This window comes from Pteronotus mesoamericanus, unplaced genomic scaffold (assembly GCF_021234165.1).
Source record: "Pteronotus mesoamericanus isolate MK-2021 breed Mesoamerican mustached bat unplaced genomic scaffold, CSHL_Meso_final contig_50, whole genome shotgun sequence".
NCBI lineage: Eukaryota > Metazoa > Chordata > Mammalia > Chiroptera > Mormoopidae > Pteronotus > Pteronotus mesoamericanus.
In genome coordinates, this window is record NW_026555186.1 from 29209452 (window position 1) to 29235518 (window position 26067).

Consider the following 26067-nt stretch of genomic DNA (forward strand, 5'->3'; position numbering starts at 1 on the left):
AAGAAACAGTGGGGCACGGTGGAAGTATCACTGGCCTGGCCACCTGGAGACATGGCACGTGTGTGACCTTTAGCACACCACATACTTCCTTAGGCCTTATTTGGCAATCTGTAAATGAAAGGGCTAAATACCATTACCCCTTGGAAGGCTTCCAATACCCAGATTCTGGAAACCATCCTTCACTATGAGTTCAGTGTCTGGAAGAGTATTTTGTCCAATACAAGTGAGAACATAAAGCAGTTCTTGATTTTCTATGATATGTGGGGAGAGAGAGGGTAAAGTTAGCTCATCCAGGAGTTGACATTTGTGTTTTCACATAAACAAGTCAAATGTTTTGAGACAGCATTTTGATACAAGCTAGAGGAAGAGCTTATACTGTCATGATCCAGTTTATTAAGTTAGATTACAAATATAGGGAACCTATTTAGTTTCTGGCTCACTGTGGGTCTCAGTAAGGATTTTCCAAAACAATGAATGCAAGATCATCATAATAATATCTATCACTTATAAACTGCCTGCTATGCCAAGCACTGGAGAAACATCCATGAATAATACAGACCTGGCATCTGCCCACTCCAGGGTGCAAATGTTATTACCGCTTAGGTACACATAGGGAAGAGGAATTCCAGATTTGGTGTTATATTAAAAACCTTCCACCAAATAGCAACATTGGCAGCTTTAGTTCTTCAGCAGCCTGCATTTTGTGCCAAGGAACTGAGTAGTCTTCCATTTACCAAGGGCTTTTCCAGCTTTTTAATGGTGTATTAAATTAAACACCCACTCACCAAATATCTGCGAGTCACGGTTGTAGCAGATGGATTTGGGCTTTGGGTGCTTGGATGCATCTTGTCACTGCTGATCATTTACTGGTTCTCTGACTGTGGTTGGATGGAGTTGGCATCTGTCTCTTAGGGCCCTCCTGCCCCTGACAATTTGTGGTTACGGTGACAGAATTATTACATGATAAATATCATGCTAGATATATAAAGAGAGAATAGGGGATAGTAATTGAAAAGAGTCTCAAACACACTTTAAGGTCTTAACTGGCTAAGTTACCAAGTCCCAGGAAGGCGTATGGTGTGTGTTAAGGGATCCAATGCCACTGAAGCAGTTTTCCTCTTCCTCCAGCAAGGAAAGTACTGATTTCCCCAGACCTCCCACAGCACTGGGGTTTGTCATTTAAATATTTGGTGTTTGACACACAAAAGTAGACTCTATCTTCGATTTGTATTTTTTATTGCCAGAGAGCTGAGCATTATCGGATAATTTGTACAGTCTATTTGTATGTTTGTTTTGTGAATTGCCTGTCCTTCACTCTTCCATTTCTAATTGGGATGCTTGCTTTTTCTATAATTGTCTTATTAGAGTTTTTAAAAACTCTGATAAGATGCCAACTCATTTTCTATCATATATTAAGTTATTTTCACAGTTTTATTATACTTTTTAACATTTTATTTGTATTAATAAAAATCTAACAATAATTTTCTTCAGTGTTTGTGTGCTTGATGTTATTTTTAGCAAGGCATTCTAGGCCCTTGAATGATATGAGTATTCACCTACTTTTCAATATTCTCATGAGGTTTTTTCCATTTAAAAATTTCACTTGCAACTTATTTGGATATATGATATGATGCATGGAATTAACTTCTCTCCACATTTTAACCAATTATCCTATCATTATTGGAATTATTGAATTATTCACTTCTTCCCCACTGACATAAAATGACACTTTTACTGTTTACTAAAATCATACTTCCAAGACAACATGGTTTTAGCAGAGAGATCCATAAAAGATAATAGAAAGCTTAGGAACTCGAAAAATATACAAGTATTGCTCACATATCTATTTATATGGTGTGTGTATGTTCCTAAGCTCTGTTATCTTTCATTGATGTCTCTGCTAGAACTGTGCTGTTCTAGTAGTTTTATCTTTGAAGTCAGTTGTTACATCTGACAGAGCGAAATACTGGCAGTTATTTTTCTACATGAATTTGAGAATCATTTTACACGTTTAAAAAGTTGTGCCAGGACATTTATAGTAATTAATATATTGATTATTAAGGGGAGACGACGTTTTCTTTACTACTGACTTCCCATCCAGGAAGGCAGCGTATCATTCCATTTGTTCCGATCATCCGGGTGTCACAGCCCAGACTGCCTGCTGACCCAGGTAACCTGGCGTGTAATATCACATGCGAAAGCACAGTTTCTGAAGTCAGAGAGTCTGAATTCACATCCAATTCAAGCTATTTATTAGCTTGTGTAGCAGTGAGCAATTTTTTTCTCTAGTGACTGGAATACAGTAAGTGCTCCGAAAATGTGTGTTGAAGAAATGTTTGAATGAAAGAATTTATACTTAAGTGTTTCGTTTTGCTCTTTTAAATGAGCATTACTGTGCATCCTTGCCAGCAGTTGGAATTATGGGGTTTTTTTGTCCTGGGTTTTTTTTTTTTGGATTTTAGCCACTCTAATAGGTGTGCAGTGGTATCCCATTATTTTAATTTGCAATTCCCTGGTGACAAATGATGCTGAGCATCTTTGCCTGTGCCATTTGACCTCTGTATATACACTTTGGTAAAGTTTCTGTCCAGTACTTGCCCATTTTTCAATAAGATCATTTGTTTTCTTATTGTTGAGTTTTAGCATGTGTATATTTTGGATACAAGTCCTTTATCACATATGTGTTTGAAAATATTTTTGCCATATCTGTTGCTTATCTTTTAATTCTTTTCACAGTTTCTCTTAAAAGCAAAAGATTTTAGTTTTGATAAAATTCAACATACCATTTTTTATGGATCCTACTCCTAATGACATCATTTTTAATCCCCTAAAATCTGCTCTCATAAAACTAGAGCAATACTGTTAGTAAAGCATACACCCACAAGCAGCATTTTTACAAAACTGAGGATCAGTCTATAGATTCTAAAATATAAGGAATTGGGCCCAAACCACTAACAGTAGCAAGGAGCTCTGCAGGAAGAAGCGTCTGGAAGGCAGAAGGGCTTCTGGCGGCCCTGGGGGGGGGGGGGAACCCAGGCAGGGCCCCTCAGCACTCACTCCAAGGCGGTCCCACTGCGAGTGGAGGGGAGCTGATTTGAGAACATTAGCTAAAAATGGAGGGTTTCACAGGCTCAGCTCTCAGACAATGAAGGCACATGAAAAAGCAATGTGCCCCAAAACAGAGAAGAGACTGCAGCCTAATATTTCAAAATGAGCTAAATGAAATTAAGACAATGATTAAAATCTATGAAAGAATCAGATGAATCTGGATTAGAAAAACACAGATTAAATGTTTAGAAAACAGAAAGGTATAAAAAAGAGAGTTGATAACTTAGAAAAGATGTGGTAATAAAAGCAAAAAATCTGAGAAATGAAGGCCAAACCAGCAGAAATATAAGAATGAATGAACACTACAAAGAGAACCACAAGGGAAATAGAAGATGGAAAGGAAGAAGCAAAAAACAGAAGTGAAAAGGAAAAGATTTGATAGAAAATGATAGCTATGAAAGATAGACAAAGGAGAATATATATATTCAAAACTGACCTTAAAATATATATAAAGTGAATCAATTAAATATATACGTGTGTATATGTGTGTGTGTGTGTGTGTGTGTGTGTGTATAAATATATAAAGTGAATCAATGGAATTGAACATATATTTAAAATTACATTAAGAAAACCTTTCTGGAAAAAGACTGGAACCCCTGCCTGCAGAAAGGGTACATTATGTACTAGGATAACTGATGCCAAAAAACACATCATCAATAATATATTCTAGTGGGGTGGGGGTGGGGGTAGTCATGGCAGGGGAGAGCCATGGGAGAAAAATTAGGACAACTGTAATGGAACAAGAATAAAATTTAAAAATAAATATTACCCAGCAATTCCATACCTAGGTATACACCCAAAAGAACTAAAAACAGGTACTCAAACAAGTCTTTATACACAAATGTTCACAGCCGCAATAATCACAATGTTCAAAAGTGAAAGAAATCCAAATATCCATCAATGGATGAATGAATAAAAAAGCTAGTATATGCATCCAGGGAAATATTCTTCAGCCACACACAAAAAAAGAATGAATACTAATACATGCTGCAACTTGGATGAACCTGGAAAACATTATACTACATGGAAGAAGCCAGACATAAAGTTTCCATATTGTGTGGTTCAGTTGGTATAAGACATCCATTACGGGTAAATCCGCAGGACACAATAGAGTGTGGTGGTTGTTAAGGGCAGGGCGGTGATAGAATAGGAGTGGCGGTGGGGGAATAAGGAGTAACCGCTTAGTGTGTACAGGGCTTTGTTGTGGAAAGATAGAAATAGTTTGGAACTAGATACAGGAATTTTATGTACAACCCTGTGAATGTACTAAATGCCACTGAATTGTTCGCTTTAAACTGGTTAATTTTATGTTATGTGAATTATACCTCAGTAAAAAAGAAAGCTTGAAATATATTCTAGTGTTATAATCACCCTTAAAGAAACAAAATCTATTGGGGCATCCTGGCAAAAAATCAGGTTATATTCAAGGGAAAGTTAGGTTGCTATCGGACTTTGATAGCAATGCTGAAAGCCAGGAGATTGTAGAGAAACATGTTAAAGATAATCCAGAAAAGAAAAAGTGAGTCTGTTATTCTATATCCATCAAATCTGACCTTAAAATATAAATACCACTCATAAATGACTGAACAGGAAATTTGTTTCCCATGGACCCATCTTAAGAAATCTTCTTTCAACCTATGTGCTGTAACTGGAGAAGCTTTGACTTAGGACTGGTGTTCGGCTGTGAAACCTTGGATTGCATTAGCTTCTGTTCAGAGCTCTGTTTTTCCTGGTATTCCATAAGTGTTCTTGGTCCAAATAAAGCTATGAAAAGTAGGTCTATTATCCCTCAGTTTGAATGCCATTTCTCCTCAATTCAGGTGTTGGTTTTGACTCCAGTTTGGGTTGTAATTGTTTCATATGCTTCCCTTTTGGAGCCACACACTATTACCTATGTAACTTGTGTGGCCTATTTTCCACCCAAGGGATACATATTATCAGACCGGATATCAACAAAAGGAGAGAGTTTTGGTCAAGATGGCAGTGTAGGTAAATGAAGTACTTGCTTCCTCCCACAACCACATCAAAATTACAACTAAACTATAAGACAACCATCATTCAGAACCTCCTGAAACCTAGCTGAATGAAGGTCCTACTACTAGGGATTTAAAGAAGCCACATAGAGACTGGTAGGAGGGGTGGAGATGTGGAACAGGTTGGTGCCACACCCACATGTGATGGATAAAAATTGGGATGGATATCTCAGCTGCAGAAGTCCCTCTGAGGTGCGAGGGGTCCCAGCCCCACACCGAGCTCTCCATCTCAGGGTTCCAATGCCAAGAAGAGAAGTCCCCCTAACTCCTGGCTAAAAAAAAAAACAGCAGGAATTGTGGCTGAGCAAGACCCAGGGCTTCTGAAGTCCCAGGCTACTCCCCTTAAAGGGCCCACACATAGACTTACTCTGACTCACTCCTTCTGAGCTCCAGTGCTGGAGCAGTAGCTCAAAAGGCACCAGGGACATATAGGGAGGAACTGAATTGTCGAGAACTGGGTTGGCGGGGGGCAGTAATTACTCTGGGTAGAGTAATCTTGGCTGTAGATCCTTGCTATTTAGAATTGAAGGACATACAAAGAGCTTCTCAAAGAAGAAAAAGCTAAAGGAGTTCATCATGACCAAACCAATATTACAAGAAATGTTAAAGCATCTTCTTGAAGAAGAATGAGAAGGAGGAGCAGGAGAGGAGGAGGAAAAAGGATAAAAAAAATGAACAATAAAATGATAATACATATCCATTAATGTTTGAGTCTAAAAAATAAGTTGAATAGAACAGAAACAAACAAACAAAAAAAGCAAGAGGAAATTATTAGTTTCCTTTGGGATTATTTCAGTGTTGAACGCAGAAAAGTTTATTGAGTCTTGCAATTTTATTACTTAAACAGTAAAAGGCAATTTAGTGGCCCACATAATGAAAAGTTCAGAGGTAGAAATGGCATGGCATTGGTGAAGCCTTAATCTGGCAGTTTGCTGATCTTACAAAGGATTTGATATCTTTCCGTTTCTCCACTCTATTTCCCATGGTGGTGTGTTCATTCTCACATGGGTGTCAAGGTGTTATTAGCAAGCTGGCTACATGTTTCTTGTGACAACCAGTAAGAATGAAGACAGAAAGAAGGTGGGGTGGGGGGGTGGGGAGGGCGGCAGAGCACGTACAGCATTTTTTTCAGGATTGCTAGCAAAATCCCAGGATAAAATTTTGATTGAAACAGCCTAAATCATTTGACTACCCCTAACCAATCACTGTAGGCAGGGAAATGAAATGCTCAGCCACATTCACATAAATTCACATGTTCTCTTTAGAGCCAAATAGATCCCCAAACAGGAGCCTTTGACCTCTGGGAAGAGAGAAGGAGGGAATGGATGTTGGAGAGGCTGTCAATAAAGGAATTTTTAGAATGAATATTGAATTTTATAAAAATGCCATCTTCACATCTCTTGAGGTGATCATGTGTTGCTTTTCACTTATTGATTATGGTAAGTTATGTAACTAGAATACCCTAATACTAAGTGAGAGGGACAAAACCTCCTTAGCTATATCCTGTGGAAATAACTGAGGTTCTGGAAGAATCAGCTTCTTTCTTTTTCTTTTCTTCCCTTCTTCCAGCTCCTATGTAGACGTCTCTACCTCTCCTTAGGCTCCTGAAACTAGTGTCTCCAGATCTCTGTCTCTGGTCTCCTGCTCTGGGTGATGGCACGGTTTAACTGCCCCTCATATATCTCGCAGCCTGAGAAGCTGGATGGCCTTGCAGTGTCTCAACCCTGCATGTCCAGCACTTAGCTCATCATCCCCCATAAACCTACCTGACCTCTTGGAATCTTGACAGCTCCACTCAGTCATCCCAACCAAAATCCTTGAACACCCCTTTCTTTCCCCTCCCTTACCCACAGGTCTCAGTTAATTTTATGACCTATATCTGCCTCGAAGTCATCCTCTTCTTTCTGTCTCCTGCCACTGCGTCTAGTGCAGGCCCTCATCATGTTCTGTCTACACCAGAGGTTCTCAGACTTGAGCAAGCCTCACGGTCACGTGGAGGGTCAGTCAGTATGTGCAGTGCTGGGCCCACCCCTGGAGTTTCTGATTCACCAGGTTTGGACAGGATTGAGATTTTCCGGTGCTAGCAAGGTCCAGGTAATGCTGATGCTGCTGGTTGAGGAACACATTTTGAAAACCTCTGGGCTAGAACAAAGCAGAAGCTCCTTTCTGATCTCAGATTTTCCAGTCTTGACCCCCTTAGTCTCTCCACACTTCCACCAGAATGATCCAGCCACATGTGGGTATTCCTTGGAGATACCCTGTGTTCTGTACCAGACCATCGCAATAAAGAGAGTCCAATCTTTTTGCTGGTGGAGGGTCTTGACTTCAATCTCTAAAAAAACGGCAACATCTGTGAGGCTCAATAAAGTGAGCACGAGTTATGCCTGCACTAATCCCACAGTAAGCCCGAGCTGCCAACCACAGCAAGACTGTGACCTCTGTCCCGGCCCCTTCCTCCCTCTGCAGCCTCATCGTCCCCAGCCACAGAGCCACATTGCTTGTGGTTGTCCACAGGAACTCTGCTCTTTGCCAGTCCTATGATATTCTGTAGGCCTGAAAGGCCCCCTCCACCGGCTTCCCCTAGCTCATTCACACTCCTTCACCATGGAGCTCTGGCGGAATTTCCTAGAAGCACGCTTGAATTCCCAGGTGGTGCAAAATGCATCTTGCCCGAGTTCCCTTAGCACTCTGCAGGTACCTCTGGCTTATTACTTACCACCATTATTGAATTAATTGCAGAACACAGTGCTCTCTGATGAAGGTATTTTAATGCCTTGAGCACAGAATGGGGAGAGCCTGAGGCTTATCAGAATGAGCAAGTGGGCAAGCTTTGCTATGGTAATAAACCTGTGAACTGTGGCCCGCATGCGGCCCAGGATGGCTATGATTACGACCCAACAAAGAATTGTAAATTTACTTAAAACCTTTTTTTAACTCATCAGTTTTCCTTAGTGTTTGTGTATTTAATGTGTGGCCCAAGACAACTTTTCTTCTTCCAGCGGGGCCCAGAGACGCCAAAAGGTGGGACAGGGGCATGCAATTTAGCCAGTTTTCTGACCAAGAGAAGAGAAAGATGTGAGAGGATCCCGGATAGGTTGTGAGTTTAAACCACGTTTTTAAGGAAATGTACTTTGGTTGATGAAAAAAATGGACTTTGGGGACTCAGTTCATCTTTTGCTGTGCTTGGGAGTTTTCTTTATTTTCTTCTTTTCCTCCAGCAGTGCATACGTTCTGTACACCTCCCTTACTCTCGGGGTTTCTGGAAAAGGGAAGGGAATGCTGCAGTGGGAGCCCTTCGTCAGCTCAGACACATGCCCTTAAAGAAGCCGCTTCCACCCTCCTGGTGCTCCCATATTCTCCTCCCTAAATATTAACAAACAGTAATTGTTAAAAAGAAGAAATTAGATTGCGAGAGCTGTCACATTGGCTTTTGATGTAAGCCACGGTGGAACCAGAAGGCCATGGTGCAGTGGCGACTTGCTGGCCATGTGTATACCTTTGTTAGGTACAGAGGAAGGGTCGCAGGTCCCTGGGGGTACCCTCGCAGTGTGAGTCCCCTGGTCTCAGGGGCAGCTGTTGTATATGCCAGGCTTCTATAAATGTTGAGGTTTTAATTGCATAGTGCTTCACTTTGGTTTTGTGTCCTTAGCATGTAAACCATACTTCTGAGGAATAATGGTTTGGAAATAATTGTTTTTACCCAGTAAGTAAAATTCTTTTCAAAAACAAAGTCATTTGCATTTTGTAGTTTCCTTCTCCTGAGTTACTCTTACGTGAGATTTGTTGAAATGGAATTAGTTTTCATTTATATTTATATTTTTATATTTATTTGTTTATTTATTTACTTCCAAGAGAGGAAGGGAAGAAGAGAAGGAAAGAAACATCAATCGGTTGCCTCTTGTATGCGCCCCAACTGGGGACCGAACCCACAACCTAGGCAAGTGCCCTGACTGGGAATCAAATCAATGACCTTTCACTCTGCAGCATGTCACTCAACCGAGCCACACCGGCCAGGGCAAAATGGGATTAGTTTTCAAATGAGAATCAGTTCTTGAGGCTGATTCCTAACCCCTGAGGCCCAGGCGACCGGTGGACTCGGAGACTGACGGTTGTGGTTCACCTGTATACGTGGCCCTGACACGCTCGAGTCAGGAAAGCTGGCATGGTTGCATTTTTGGTGCAGCACGAAATGTGCCTGAAAGGCCGGGGCTGCCTCAGGGTCGCCACAGACCCAGTGTGAGATTTTTCTGGAGCCAAGCAGGGGAGACATTTAGCTCTTGGTTCTCTAAGGCAGCTCTAGCTTATCAATGATAAACTAGAGGGCAGAGGCAGCATGGAAAATTGAAATCCACAGGAAATCTCAAACTCATTCTTAGCAGATGGTTTCTGCCTCCTTGCTCAAGAAATCTATTTACCAGAACTGCTCACTGACCATGTAGCAGAACTGACTGATTTGGCTATCGTCCTTCCCCACTTTCTCCCGTCTTCATTTCCTGGTAAGGAAAAGGCATTGAGCAGGATGGAGGAGCTTGGGTTTTTCCACAATCTGGATAATTGCCTCCTGAATAATTAAAAATCAACTCTTCTTGCTTGTCCTCTATTGTACAATGTAATTTTAAATGCTTGAAGTCCGGCAGTTTCTATCATCAGTAATACCCCCTAATAAAAGGAAGGAAGTTAGTTGAGCAATGTCACGTTTTGCGGTTGCCTTTAAATTCCCCTGCTGTCCAAGTCAGACTCTGGGTTTGACCTTTGGAATCTGGGAATGGTGGTGTATTTACACATTCTGGGCCCAGTGACACTGTGGCTGAATTGTTGTTTATGAAAGCGTCATGCCTTCATTCGTGCATTTCATGCATGATGGAAAGCCTTGTGAAATAATCATAATATTGAGAGGCAGTGAGGACTCTGTTTTCCTTTTCCTGCGAAGAGAATGCTCTCGCAGGCTTCCTTGTGCCAGCCTCCTTCGGGTACTCACCAGTCGTAGACTGTATTCTAGACTATTTTTTGTTCTTTCCATTTTAATGCACAATAGACATTAGGCTGAGCTCTTTTCTCATGTCGATAGATGAAATGACTATTGTTCAAACAGTTCTCTTTTATCTGATTTGTGGGGCAGGATGGCTTCTCTATTAGGCTATGCCGGCCCCATTTTCTCGGTTTGAATCTGATGGCATCTGGATGTGCTGATTTTTAATTGCCACAGCAGCGCCCCACAGAGGATGGCCTCTCCTTTCCCGCGCATTGTTTTCCACACACAGTTGGATGTATTGTCCCCTCTCCCATTTGCCCGGTGATGCTCACTGAGTACAGTAATAATACAGGGTCCAGTACAAATAACGCCCCTTTTTTATTACAAAATCATCAGCATGTAATTCTTTAACATAACAATATCACACTCAAGCACACCGTATGACGTTTTAGGTGAAATGTTCAAATTAAAACTATAAGTTATTACAGCCGAATGATTCCCCTACCAACCACACTCAAGCAGGCGTCACTTCTGCCGGACCCTGCATTTCTTAAGGAAGAACAGCCGTGTCACCAACCGTGACTGGGGGATGGAGGCGAGGGCCCGGGTGGGGGCATTGTAAGGCACAGTGCTGGGACGCCCCTCACCGTCTGCCTGGTGCACCGGGGCGGCTGAGGGCAGCCTCTCCGCCTTCCGCGGGGAGCGGACTGCGTTTGCCGCGACGGAGGTCCTTAGTGACCTCCTGCCTTGCTTCATCTTCCCCATGCGCACGACTTCTCAGCCAGCTCTTTCACTTCTTATTCACAAGTCATGTTAAAACTTTTACTTAACATCTCTTTGTACACCATCTTAAGACCCTTCTGGAACAAATTGAGATATAAGCGAATACATAAATAAGGCAATGGCCTTCCAAATAAGGATGGTCCGGGCTTAAATCTCCACTCCAGGCTCTTGGGAGAGTTACTTAACCTTTTGGAAGTGTGAGCTTCTGTAGCTGTAGGGAAGCGGGGCTGCCGCGACTGCTGCGGGAGATGGAGGGGGGGGCGGGGTTCCTCAAGCCGCTCCTGCCTTCCCGAGGTGCAGGACGGTCACTTATCTTGAGCAAAGTCTCCTGAGTCCCAGCCCAGTTTTCTAGGATTTCATTTTATCCAGTTTCAGGGGAAGCAATCCATATTCTGGGAAAGTTTAAATGCAGCATCTTATTTTATCCAATAAAGACTTTGTTAGAGAAAATGGTATTGGGTTGGGCAAAAAGTCTGTTATAGTTTTTTTTCTGTAAACTAAAGGACACATTTTTCACTTTCACCAATAACTTTATTGATTTGGATATTTTGAGTATGTCGACTATCTCCCACTATGGGCTTCTAGTGGGCAGAGGCCAGGGTGCCGCTACACATCTTCCAGTGCATAAGACAGCCCCACAGCAAAGAATCATTTGGCTAAAATGTCAATTGTATCAAGAAGCTTTGCAAACCACTTCTGACACATTTGATCAGTCACAGCACCTTCTCCATATACTGCACAAATCTTTCTTTGTGTTTCAATTGTGTTTTTATCTTTCTTGAAATACTAAAGCCTAATTTGCCAAAAATGTTGCATTTTCCTCCATCTTCAATATTAAAATAGCTGTCCAAAAATTCACCAATATTGATAAGTTTTTTAGAATGCACACTGATAGGACAGCTGTCACAGTACAATGTAACAAAATTGTTTTGAATGAAGTTAAATACACCTTAGCACTACTAGAGCCATTGTACAGAAAAAATGTAAAGGACTTTTTGGCCAACCCAATATATGTAGAATGTTTGTGTAGTAGCTATTGCTCCATTAATGTTAACCCAAACATAGAAAATAGACTTTTTAATAAAATGAAATACATTTCTATTCATTTTGCATTATTTAAGGTATACAACAAACTAGAAATTGTAATTCAGTAAACCCCTATGTACTTACTACTCACTGCATGAAAAAAACAGGTCCTGGACAACACTTGAAGCCCCTGGTGTTCCCTTCCTTGACTACCTCCCTGTCTCCAACAGCAGGACCACTGGCCTCGAATGGGAATTTATAAGCATGTCTTTGTACTGTTAAAATATATTCCTAAACTATATTTGTCTTAAATATTTTTAAACCTTTATCTAAGTAGTATTCTAAGGCATGTATGTATTTTAAACTTTTTTACTTGATGTTTGTGAGATTCACCTATTTTGAATGGGTAGCTCTAGTTGATTCACTTTTGTTTTATAACATTCCATTGTGTGGCTATTCCTCAATATATTAGTTTTTCTGGTGATGGAAGTTAATGGATTTTGGATTAGACTATTTCCAAGTTTTGGTTATAAATCTTCTTCAAATATTCTTGTAAGTGCCTCCTCATAGCCATACCTCAGAGAAACACTCACATAGGAGTTGGCTGGTAGGAATGTACTTCTTTGTCTTTAGTAGAAATTTCCAAAATATTTTTGCAAGTAGCTGACCCAAGTTACACACCCGCCAACAACGTATGTGTTCCTGAGGGTCTGCCTTCTTGCCTGTGCTGGATAGTGTTTGAGTTTTTAATCTGCCATTCTGTTGATTTAAAAAAAAATGGCGGGTATGGCATGGTATATCACTGTAATTTAAAATTGTTATTTTCCTGATAACTAAAGAGGGAGCGTTTCTTCAGACTTGTATTTCCTCTTCTATGAGTTTATTTTTTAAATTTTTGCCCAACTTTCATCTTGGTTGTCTTTTTATTGGCTTTTGAAGGTTTTGTTACATGTTCTGGTTACTAATACCTGTTGGTTTCCTGTATTTTAGGGATTTCTTGGGCTGACCCCTATCTTTTTTACTGTTTTATGCTTTTGAGATTGTTTTTGGTGAATAGGAGTTTTAAACTCTGAAATTAAGGTGATCTTTTATGTTTATATTTTGATGAGTAGATATGTGTATGTTTGAACTTATATGATAAAAAATCATGCTGCCAAATTACTGTCATATTTTAAACAGCAGAGCGTAAAAATGAAGTCCGGCGCTATCTCACCCACTGTATCTCACGAATACAGCAATCCTCTGTGTATGTGTGAGCACCTAACAAAAAAGACTATTCAGGGAATATTTTATTTGTTTGAGTCTCATTAAAGGATACTGTTTGGGGGAGTTCATGAAATGTGAAGGACTGTAGCTTTCTCTTACCTAAGTGATAATCTTGTGTTTTTGAAGGGGGTTCTGGAAAAAACCCCATGGTGTCTGGGTTCGGGAATGACAGCTGAGTCTGAGTGGGTTTTGGTGCCTTCTGCTAGGTTAGTTGCTCTATTGATATTTGTTGAGAAAACAGATATGTAGCAGTCTGATATTAACAGACCTATCTACTCTGAAGAATCAACCAGTAGTTCTCAACCCTGGCTGCACCTGGGGAGAACATAAAAGTGCTGATGCCTGGGCCCCATCCTTACAGATCCTGATCCTCTTGTTTTGAAATAGGACCCTGGCATTGATATATTTTTAAAGCTCCCCAAGTATATGGGACTTCTGGATCTGACAATCAGAAGCAGGACAGTTCAGGGCCACCTGCTGGGCACTGATCAGTCAGGGCAGCAGAGCTGCCTGGAGGCACCAAAGCGTGGCCAGAATCAAAGCCAGGTGAGTGCTAGCAGCTGGAGTGAGGGCAGAGCTGACCACCTGGCCAGCCGTGGCTGAGGAGGGATGGAGGAAACATTCTGGATGTGCTGTGGGCAGTGGGCCTGGCAGTGGAGACCAGGGTGAGCCAGAGATGTCCAGCCTCGTGGTCAGTGGATGGGAAGCCAGAGGGCGGGCACGGGCCCATTAAGAAGGCAAGAGTTAAATACAGCCTTTGCTTACCCAGAGCTCATGGATTGAAGAAAGAAATTTGGCTTGAAAATGAAGCGTGGACAGGGGACATCCCAAGAGAATTAAATATCATTTTAAAATTAGAGCTAACAGGGCAGCAAGCAGAGTTGATTAAGGACATTAAAAATGCCTATTCCTGAGTCCACAGCTGGTCCCGTCTGTGGGTGAAGAATGAGCTTTATGGTACAATTCCCCTCTCGTGAAGCCAGGTGTGCCTGAGCTCTGTGTGTGTACACCTGTGTGTGATCATCAGCACTGCAGGTGGTGGGGAGGAAGGGCTTCCAAAGGAGAAGTCATTGAAGTGGGGAAGATCCAGACTTCGAGCTTGTTGTTGGAAGGTGGAAATGATGGACACCTCCTCCCACCCCCCTGCAAAGCACATGTGCACACCCTCCCTTCTCCATCTTGGTTCTGGCGGCAGCCCTGTTAGTAGTAGGACGGAATGACCACCAGGACATGAGCAGGGAATGCCAGGTACTGGATCATCGGATTTGCAAAGTCAGAATGGAGTCCAGAACGCTGTAACCGAAGGGTGGGCAGTGCAGAATTCTGAACTCTCTAACTTTTGGAGCGTGATGGAACAGCGGCGCCCTGGGTGCTAGGAGAACTGGAGTCTCAGTCATAAAATCGGTGTCCTCTTAGGCAGTTTAATTTAATTCCATTGACTTCTTGAGCACCGGCATTTTTTTTAGCATCTTCTAGATGCTGGGGAGAAGATTGTGAAAAAGAGTCTGTGTCCTCGAGAAACTTACAATCTTGCCAGGGAGAAAGATATTTAAACGGGTAATGAAGTCATTGCTGTGAAGTGCAGGAGATGTGCAGAGGAGAGGCGTTAGTTCTGTGGGGTGCAGCCGGGCTCAAGCAGCTTTCAGAGAGTGGGGGCATATGAGTAAGTTGTGCTGAGCAGATGGGGAAGGAAGGGCTTTCGAGGTTACTACTTTTCTTCCTGATATCTCACTTCTTCCTTGTTTGAGGGAAGCTCTAAAACTCCAGTCCAAGGAATTTAACACAATTCCTGAAGCGGAAAGTACTAGGAGCTGTGGTGATCACCACCAGAGAATGCGGTGCAGGGACAGGTGAGCTAGCCAGCCTGAACCATATATACCTGATTTCTCGGGAGAGTTTGTTTCTTTCAGCGGCCTCCCCCGCACCAGCTGGTTTTCCTCTTGGAATTCCTTCTCCATTGAAATGAGGCCAAGCTGTGAGGTGGGGCGGGGGGCGGTTTAGGTAATCTTTTTCTTGATCATTGAGATATATTTTCCCCACTTGCTTTCACTGCTGTAGTTCCCACTCATAGCAGTGTCTTTGTTTTGCTTTTGCTACATCTGATATTGTCTACTCAGAAAGTAGGTAAACAAAATGTTTGATTTCCCCCAAGTCATAAATCCTGTTAATCCTCTGCTCAAAAACCTGCATTGTGGTTGGAGCTACAGAATAAAAAGGGAGTTCCTTCCAATCTCCACTAAGGCACTGACCCCCAGCCCTCCCCCGGCCTTCACTTTCCTGTTCTTTAGTCCGGCTCCTCCAGATCTTGTTTTCTTCCCCATTGTACCTTTGCATTCTTGCCTCCATGCCTCTGCTTATGTTGTTCCTTCAGCCTGAAATTTCCCCTTCCAGCCCAGTCTCTGCCTCTTCCTAGCCTTCATGAGCTACCTGTCTGTACAAAGCCTTCCTTGATCTCCCCACTTTCAAAAACCAAAATTGTTCTCTTCTTTCTCTCAACTTCTGAGGGAAAATGTGTATCAGCCCAAGTTCTGTATCTTGCCAAATTATCAAACAAAAGCAAGCAAAAAAGAAGCATCTGCAGGTCAACGAAGACTGAAGAAGTTTGCCGTTCATAGCCCCTCTCTGAATGAAAAGCTATATTCCCTATTGCACACTATATTTCCCTGGACCTATATTGCCAGCCTGAGATTGACTAAGGTGAAAGTGTGTGCACCATAGAATTAGCAAATGAGTACAAAATAGTACTCTTCCCCCTGAAGAGCCTGGATGTGAATCGGTGACCCTGCTACATGTATACATAAATGTGTGTATGTTACCATGTACACACAAATATCTGACACACTGTGGCTGTTGGATAGTTGACAGACACTGCACTATCGGCCAGCAGTCCTTCCTCTTTAGGCTACTGGGAAAAGCCATGTGGCCAGAGTGTCTAGGAAGTTTGTCTCTTTTCACACTGTTGTCCCATCCCCCTCTCCTCTCAGGATCTGGAATTGTATTACCTGTGACCCACCCCCTTTTTGCTTCTGTGTTCTTGGCCAACTTGGTCACTTCCTGGAATCAGAGCTAATACACTAATTGAGGATGTGTGCATCTGCAGTTGCTCAAAGTTCACTCTTTGAAGTAGCGAATCTTGGCTTGGCTACAGACATCAGTAAATGGTCTCCTGTTTCTGTTCATAATTGGGTCTTACAAATGGGTGAAATGCAGGCAATAAGACGCCTCTGTCATAAACAGAGCTCTGCCAACTGCTGTCTGTGAATATACCTGCGGCAGAATTTCCTTTGCTGGTCACTGCCTTGCGCCTGCCCTCAGAGCCAATGAGGAGACGTTCCAGGGTTTCAGGGATAATTGTCCTCTCTTGGACACAGAAGCCAAGGTCAGATGACTGGGCGCACAGACTAAGAAGGAAAAGGCAAGCCAAGAGACAAGAAGCAGAATGTGGGCCAGAACTAGAGGAGCTGGTATAAACGGAGGCCCCCAGCTGGCAGTGGTGTGTGGGGTGGGGCTGGCGGAGACGGGTAGAGAGGGGCACGGCAGGGGTCTTAGAGAAGGTCCACCAGCCTCACGGTTCCTCTCCTGGGCTCTGCTGGGCAGGGAACTCCGGTGGTTGTGGAGAGAGTGGGTCTTTCCTGCCTTCTGGCAGGAAAACAATCTCTCCAAAACTGAGTGTTGCCTTTCAAATTCCATGTGGTCACTCAGTGGCCATTGCCTGTTTCCCACTAAGATCACTCGTGTGAAAGTGCCTAGCACAGTGCTTGGGACAGAAGGGGGCTTAGGGAGGGTTCACACAGTCACGAGGTGTCCTGCTGGCAGAGTTGAAAATGGCCTATGTAACTATTCATGCGCACATTGTTGTCTTACGAAGTACGCAGGAATGCATTGCTTAGGTGTGAATTATGATTATTTTTTGGACAGTCTGTGACCTTCCAGCAGGGGTCTTTGTCCCAGTCTCGGCCTTCCAAAGTGAGTCACTTTTTGCTTTATTCCTTTTAAGCTTTTATTGATTTCTTATTTTGTTTGTTTATTTTCTACACCTGGAGGATTGCTGTGAGAGCCAGTTTTGCTGGAGAAACCAGTAACAGGTGGTCTTGTTGGAGGGGGGCTTCTGTGTCAGGGATGCAGTGAACCCAAGAGCAATAACAGGGAAATTAAAAAGATATCCCAGATTATCAATCAAGTCTACCTTACTGCATCAAGTTAGTTTCACTTATTAATCATTAATTTTTTAGTTTAATAAAATTTTGGCAGTTGCACTGCTTTTGAAGGAAAGTCTGTTTCTGATGATAAAAACTGCTTTTAGAGTGGAGCTGGGTGGGGGCCAGAGTCTGAGTGCCCCAAGAAGCCTGGCGACAGCCCTCTCCCGGTGGCGTTAGTCCTGGGGCTGCACATGTGCACTGGGCGTTGGTGTCAGCACAAACACCTTGCAGGACATTGCTCTGCTTAGAGAAAAGAAGCCTAAGAGTGATGTACTCAACTTGAGCCTGTCACTTTTACCTGAAGGCAGTGGGGAAGCATTGAAGGAACTTGCCACTGGTCCAAGGGCTTAGGGACTCAAGGCCCCCTGTTGGTTTTAGTTGCACCAGGCCTGCCAGAAGGACTCACTGTTGGGAGGCCATCTTGCCAAGCAGAGCAGAAGGGCGAAGCTTCGCCCTCTTGCAAACCCCACATAGAGGCTCAGAGCCTCAGATGAATGTCCTCAGAGGGCTCTCTCAGTTTTCTGCTGGCCCATCTGGTGAGGAGCTAAAGCCCCAAGGACCATTTCCTCACAGATGATGCCAGGGTGCGGTGGGGCTATCAACCTGACAGAGGAAAAGAATGGAAAGAATGTCAGCAACTTGTTGTGATGTGTTGGAGAAATTCACACATCAGGAGTTAAGCGTGGGGAAAGGGAAAGAAAGGAAAGGTAAAATTTTCAGTCTTCAGCAGTATAAAGAAAGCGCTGGTTTTCCTGTTTGTGTTTTAACTGATTAAGCCTCTTCTGGTCCTCGGGCCATTGCGGTGTCTGTGGTCCTGTGATTTGCTGAAGGTGTCCCATCTGACTGACAGGGGCCAGCGTAGTGTGTTGAATGCAGGATAACCGTCCAAGTTGTGGCAAAATGACTGCAGCCTCTTAGAGAAAAACAAAACTGGATCCATGGAGGTGAGGCCAAGACCTTCAATCCAATTATTGAAAGAAAAGTCATTTTTAGACATCCAAGTACAGTGATTAAAAATGCATACATTGGCTTTGTGCTTGCAGCCAAAGGCAGTTGAATGGTGTTGGCCAGCGAACATCTTAGCTCATTCCTGGAGTCATGAGGCACAATTTGGTCTCTTGTGGTCATGGTGTGGTGTTTATTTTAGGATACAATGGAAATGAATAATTTATTCTGGGTTAGCATGGGTAAGAGTAAGCTGTGTAGTACTCATACTAAAACATGAAGAAAAACAAGGTCTAAATATAGGAACACCTCTTAAGCCATAGAAGTGCTTTATCTTCCACATTTGAGAGAAATTTTTAGCCTTTTGAAATTTCAGAATAATAGCCTAGCGTGGTTTCCAGCACACGGTAGGTGCCCTGTAAGTAGTTATTGAATTGAGTTGTTTTCTCCCATAAAACAGTACCTGCTTATTGTAAAAATCCATGAGCTTAAAGTAAAAAATAACCTGAAATCCCACCACTTAGCATTTGGGCAATATAACTCCCTAGCATTTTTAGTGCATTTAAATATATATGTTCTTTTACAAAACCAGGATTGTTTGTATATGTCTCCAGATCAATAAATTGGATCCTTTTATTTAGTGTCTGCAGAGTGGCATATGTAATATCCTCTGTAAGGAAGAATTTGTCATTTCTTACAGTTTCAGACTCAAAGCATCTCATGCGCTGTCCTTTATTTAGCAGGTTTCTCCTGCGGAGGTACGCATTGGGCCCATGAGACTGACGCAGGATCCCATCCAGGTACGCCTCCCTTACGCTGTAAGGCCACGCTTCCAGAGCGCCTGGTTATTTGAGCAGTGTCTGAGGGGCCCTTTTGGTGCTGCGGTAGACAGCCACCCTTGCCCCTACATGCATGCCTGTTCATAATACATAGTGTGTGTATATGTGTCTTGCTTGCTTTTGTTAACATCATATTGAGGAATCAAATTGTATAAATATAACTGCATAATGGATTACGAGGCAGAATAACTCTTCCACCAAAAGGCTAGCCTGTTTCGTATCCTGCTGTAACTGGAAAGGGAAGAAGCGTGTATGGTAAAGGGCAGGGCTTTGCCATGAGCCACAGCTGGGAGTGAACATTGGCTCTACCTTTAACCAGCTGTGTGACCTTGCATGTATTGCTCTACTTCCCCACCCAGTGCCCTGTGTGTAAATGGAGATGATAATGCCCCTCCCATAGGGAATTATGAATTAAACGGAGTAGCATTGAGTGCCTTGGAGACTGCGGGGCTGTGGAAGGTAGTCAGTAAATGGTAACTGCTGTTGTTGGCTGGGAAGAGAAAATGACAAAAGGCTTCTCTTCCTTGTCCTGTGTGGCTTACGCCAAGCAGCCTTCTGGGCTCTATAACGCTGACGCAACAGCAAGTGTGTTCTCCCTCCAGCTCCCTATGGCTCCTTCAGAGAAACATCTATGAAAGGGCTTTGTACCCTCTTAGATAATTATTAAATCCCCTTCTGCATATACATCATCCTGGAAGGCCTTAATCAGTGAACCTCCTCCTCATGAAAACTGTAGCTTGTTAGCGCCTGGAAGCTTGTCCTGCACCTGGGAAAAGTGAAGATGCAGCAGAGATGTAAACAAATCAGCCAACATGTAGATGAAAGTGAAAACCAACCAAGGAAATGTACTGTTTGATTTATGAGCAAATGGAAAAGAAAATAATGTTTTACCGTTGCTTGGAAAAGGAAATGCAAATCTTGGGAAAGGAGAAGAAAAACAAAAGGAAGAGATTTAAGCTTGGGAAAAATTTGATGAAAACAAACTTAGGAACAGAGAGAGAGAAAGAAATTACTAAAATAAACATAAGCCACAACTATCTGTATAAAATACAAATGAGTGGAAAATTCCAGTAATCATTCTGGACACACATGCTCTGTGGTCCATTTTAAATAAAGGCAGTGACAAAGGATCTAATAACAGTATTTATCCTCAAAACAACTTCCAGAATATTTCTTGGGATTAATTAGTACAGTTTTTTAGATCTGTTAGTTTAATTTACTTTCATTTTTGCCCTGTGCTTACTGGCAGTGCATGCTCATGATAAGGAAGTGTCATTCTTTTAAAAATGTAATTCATCAATTTGTAAAGTATTTCAAATATTCATAAAGGTACATGTGTGTGCCCATATGCACATTTATCCAATATTAACGGTATACTCTAATTGTCTGATTTTTTTTTTAGAAACAGAAGATTACAGATGCTGTTTAAGCCCTTATTTATTCCTTTGCCTTCCTAAAAGTAACCTTTATTCAGAAGTTGGTTGTGATAGGTATTCATATATTTATTCCACATATGTATGCATCAATTCATAATATTTTGTTTTGAATATTTTTAAGCTTTATTTGAAAGGTAACAAGCTGTATGCATCATTCTGGAATTTTTCTTTAGTTAACATTGTTTGATTTCATATATAAGAATCATTGCCTAATCTAAGGTCATAGATTCCTTTGTTCTAAGAGTTTGAAAGTTTTAGTTATATGGTCCATTTTGGGTTAGGCTTTATGTTTGGCATGATGTGGAGCTTTATTTTTTTGCATGTGGATATCTAGTTGTCCCAGCAGCTTTTGAATATTTTGAAATTTTGAATATTTTGAATATTTCAAGTATTCCTTTCCTGTAGTTTTGGCACATTTGTCAAAATTCAACTGATCATAATTATGAAGGTTCATATCTGGATTCTCAATTGTATTCCATTGATATGTCTGTCATATGCCAGTACCATGTTGTCTTGATTAGTATAGCTTTGAAATGTGAGTCCCCTATATTTCTCCTTATTTTTCAATATTGTTTTGGCTATCTTTGTCCTTTTCATCTTCATAAGAATTTTAGGACCAGTTAATTTTGGAGTAGAGAGGACCAGTTGAAATTTTGATAGAAATTGCAGTAAATCTGTACATCAATTTTGGGATTATTACCATGTTAACAATTTTGTCTAAATCCATTAACATAGATGTCTTTCTATTTATGTAGATTTTATTTAACTTCTTCCAACAATGTTTAATAGCTTTCAGTGTACGTCTTTCATATTTTTGTTAAATTTATTCCTGAAATATTTTATTCTTTTTGATACTATGGCAAATGGAATTGTTTTCTTAATTTCATTTTTGGGGTTATTCATTGTTAGTGTATAGAAGTACCATTTTTTTGTATATTGATCATGTATTCTGCAACCTTGCTGAACTCTTAATAGCTCTTAAGTTTTTTGTAGATTCCTTAGAATTTTCTACATATAAGATCATGTCATTACTTACTCCTTTCTAATCTGAGGGCCTTTTATTTTAGTTGCCTAATGGTCTTGCAATGACCTCCAAAATAATGGTGTGTTTAGTTTTATAAGGTAATGTATTCCCAGATCCTTTCTCAAAGTGGTTGTATCATTTTATACTCCTGCAAGCAATACAAGAGTCCTGGGACTCCAAATCCTTGGTTGTATTTGATGTAAATAAAGTCTTTTAATTTTATATAATCCAGTGGCTGAATAATGCTCTCTTATGGTTATTAAAATTTACATTTTTTTCATGACTAATGTCAAACACTTTTTAATTTGGTTATTAGCTATTTTTTAATCTTCTTTTGTGACTATTTGGTTTACATCTTCTGCCTATTTCTAATTGGGTTGACTTTTTAAAAGTTATTGAGTTGAAGGAACTCTTTATATATTATTACAAGTCCTTTGTCAGATTTTGAGAATATTTTCTGCCAATGTGTGGCTCTTCTGTTCTTTTTCATAAGTCTGGCTTTTGAGCGAAATTCTTAATTTTGATATAGTTTAATTTATAACTTCTTTTATGGTCATTGCTTTCTGTGTTCTAAGAATCTTTACCTACCCAGGCTGAGAAGATAATTTTTCTTCTAGAAACATTTTAAGCTTTAATTTTAGATCTATAATCTATCTCAAGTTCATTTTTGTATATGATATAATGCATGGGTCAAGGCTCATTTTCCCCCCATATTGATGTCCAATGGTTGCAGCTCCACTTGTTGAAATGACCATATGTTCCTTCCTCCATTGAGTTGCTTTGATGCCCTTGTTATTGATTCTTTAATATTTGTTGCAACTTGTTTGGTGGCTAATCATGGAAATGGTTTTGAAGTTAATATTCCACAAAAAGCTTTTATAAAATATGTATCTCTCTTTGTTGAATACAGGGTTCTATATTCAGGGTTCTGAATTAATTTAATTTTTAGTTATACTATTCAAACCACCTTTATCTTAATTTTTGGCTGTGTGATCTATTAGTTTTTATGGCAGTAGATATGCCAATATCTGTTAATACTTGCTGACATTTTGAATCCCTAGTGTTAATTTGTATTCTTGATTAGATATATTCTTGGTGACTGTCCCTTTTATTATGGAGTGTCCCTCTTGAAACTTTTGCCTTAAATTCTGTTTACTTGGTAATATTGCCAGATCAGCTTTCTTTGGTTAACATACTTTCGGTATATCATTTTCTGTCTTTTCATTTTTATCTTTCTTTATAACTTTATATTAAGTATGCCTCTTACAAGCACCACATAGTTCTGTTTTTCTAAAACCTACTCTGATAGTCTATCTTTTGATAAGGGAGCTCAGTCCAGTTACATTGAATGTGATTACTGATACAATTAGTCTTATTTTGTAATTTCTGTTTTATTACCCTTTTTCTTATTTCTGCTTTTTTGTCAAGTTGAGTTTTCAGAATTATTTTTTACTTTCTGTTTTAGAAGATAGTAATTGTGCTTTTTTTTTTTTAGTGGTTACCCTTATTTTTTAATATGTATGCTTAGCAATCAAATTTTATAACAAAATCTCAAGTATACTTTTTCCTGTCATCTCAAACATGATCTGGTCCTCGGCAGGATTTAAATATTTCTTAAGAGCTCCATTCCCCATCACCGAAAAACAGTAATAATTTTGGATTTATTAGATATGCTTAAACATACAAAATATTTTCTAACTTGTACTCATCAGCTATAAAATATAATAGTAAAATGAATGGCACGGGCCCATCACCCAGTGCGAGAGCTTGAGTATTTCCACTGCTGCTGTGAACCCTGCCCGGCTCTAGTCATGTGAATTGGGTCCCGAATAACAGCAGGTCCAAGTGGTCAACAGTTTTTCTCTGAGTGAGGGACAGGATAATTGAAAGATAAGAAGCTTAGAACTGAGGGTACCTTTACTTCTTCGTCTCATTCAAATGCAGAGTTTCACTCATTGATCTATTCAATAAGAATCTATTTAGTACCTACATGTTCAAGGCTCCACGCTGGGTGCTGGAGGGAGGCAGAGAGGCCTCATGATGCTCCCTAACAACCCAGAGGGGTCTGGTCAGTCAGTTTCATTATTTGTATGGTCTAATTTTAGGGGCAATGATATCTAGTCAAGTGTTTTTGTGCTCTTCCAGTGACACGGCAATTTTTTAAAAAAAATCATACTATGTCCTAGTGCCTTTGTTTTTGTTTTTTTGCTCTCTTGGAGAAAAATATCTATTCTGTTACTTCACTGGAATCCCAAAAATGTTAATTAGCTACATCAACCAGAGCCCTTAGGGCTTGGGAGGAACTTGATAAGAACGTGTCAGGATGCTGTTTCTGAGTTCACCAGGGGAGATTTGCTCCCCTGTGAGGACAGGCAGTGGCGTGGGGCTCTGCCCACCCCATGCAGGCTGGCAGGAGCCCTGTCAGGAGTGGAGTGGGTGGAAGCGTTGGGGGGCAGCGCAATATGGGATGGAAGAGCACGTCTCTCCTGGTGAGTGGCCGTGACTCACAGTGAAAGTCATGTTTTCCAGTCTTGGCAAGAAGATAAAATTTTTGTAGGGGAAATATGAGGCACAACATTCACTTCAACGTGATAACATCTGAAAATCAAGTGGCCTTTTCTGCATCAATGTCCGCAGTGTGTGGAATGGATGTGTCTCTGCCCAGAGTGCTGTCCCGCTCCCCTCTCACTGGGTTTTCCAATGGGACTTGGAAACAGATCCTCACAGCTGTGACCTAAGCTTTTTCCTAGCAAGGCAGCACTTCCCTTTAAAATTTATGTTTCCATGTTGTACAGACATGGATTTTTCCGGAACTGTTACATAGCAGAGATTTTGTATGTTGGAGATCATGTGGCCTCATGGGGGGCTATTCTTCACATATTTAGTGGAGCGGCTGAGTGATGGAGACATTCAGACTCAGTAACTTGCTGTGGTCAGCGTTTCCCCTCCAGCCTGCCCTCGCTGCTGCTACCAGGTGGTGTCCCCTGCCTAACCCAGCTGGTTTGGTGGAACCACAGAGCTGGCAGGAATTCTGGTCCTATATTTTAGGGGGTAAAAATAAAACCATCAGAGAGGAGGTTGCTTAACACAATGATTATACAGGCTCTGGGTCAGGCCGACCTCCGTTCAAGTCTTGCCAGCTATGTGGCTGTGGACACATCTCTTAACCATTTCAAGCCTCAGCATCCATATCTGTAAAATGGAGATAATGTCTACTTCCGAAGAACTGGTTAACGAGTTATTGCATAAGATATTTAAAGCACTTTTAATATAAAAAGGTTGGTCCTCAGAAAATTCTCATCACACTTCACCTGTTAATAACATCACTTTCCTTGGGACACTTCAGGAAAACTTCTAAGCTACTTTTTTTCCAACAGAATTGACCCCTTCCCTGATCAAATTGGTCAATTCTTTAGTATTATGTGGATACAACTTACATGATCTGTACATGTGGTCTATTCTGGAAGCTCCTTGTTACCCAGTTTTGTTTAAAGCCCAACCTAGTATTCTGAAAATGGGATGTTTAATAGTTGATATTTGTAATCCATTTGGAGATGTGTAAGACACACCCTTATCTAAAGAACACTAATAGTAATGAACACTTGTATTGTTATCTTTAGATTAAGGGAAAGCTAGTTTTGTCTTCATCTTTTTCATAATTAACCTTCACCAGAGGAAAGTTTCATTCTGATTTCGCTATCAAAGAGTAATTGTATAAAGTAGGGACTTTACTGCTAGCTCTTCAGCCCCCAAACCACTGTGTAAATAACAGTTGTGCAGCATGATCAGGGACCAGTCCCATCACCTTTTCCAGCATCTCCGTGATTGGTCTCTGCCTGGCCGCTCCTCAGGTCAAGCCCAGACAGGAGTGAGTAGTGCTGCCGCCATGTCTCTCCTTGACATTACGCACCCATGACATTACACACAAATCGATCACTGGCAGAGGGAATTGGCCAACAAACGTGAAAGTGCAGCACAGAAGTAAAAAGTGATCATGGAAGGAGTGAAATTTGAATTCAATGTAAATGGGATTGGAAGAGAAATAGCCCACCATGGGCATGTGGACACTGCCGCCTTTGGGAGAGTCTAGACAGGTTGCCAGAGGATGTTAGTCAGTGCAAGTTTATTGAAATAAATGAGGAAAGTGGCTGTGACAAAAAGGGTGAAATATCACAGAGGAAGTGATGCCAGCAAAAAAACCCCCTGCACATTCATTCAAGGAACTCTGAAGATGTTTTATGGCATTGGAAGTACAGAGGATAAAATGTTGGAAGCTGCTCCAAACTTAGGAGTCTATAATTCACTGAGGCATAGAAAAGGTTTTCATTTTGCTTAGGAGTTGACTTATGGAAAAGTCATCTTTCTGAATATTTTATACATGGAAAGAATTTTAAACCGTACCCAAAGAAATTCTCTAGTGAGTGCTTTTATCGTAT

The 26067-nt window shown here is 41.2% G+C and overlaps 1 protein-coding gene across 1 annotated transcript in view; it reads left to right on the forward strand.

Annotated features, from left to right (window-relative positions):
- The window catches only part of PDE8B (phosphodiesterase 8B), a 185992-nt gene that overhangs the window by 72003 nt on the left and 87922 nt on the right, over positions 1-26067 (forward strand). The window contains exon 2 of the mRNA XM_054578511.1: positions 19073-19132. Within this exon, the coding sequence (XP_054434486.1) occupies positions 19073-19132 (60 nt within the window). The remainder of the gene's footprint in view (positions 1-19072; positions 19133-26067) is intronic.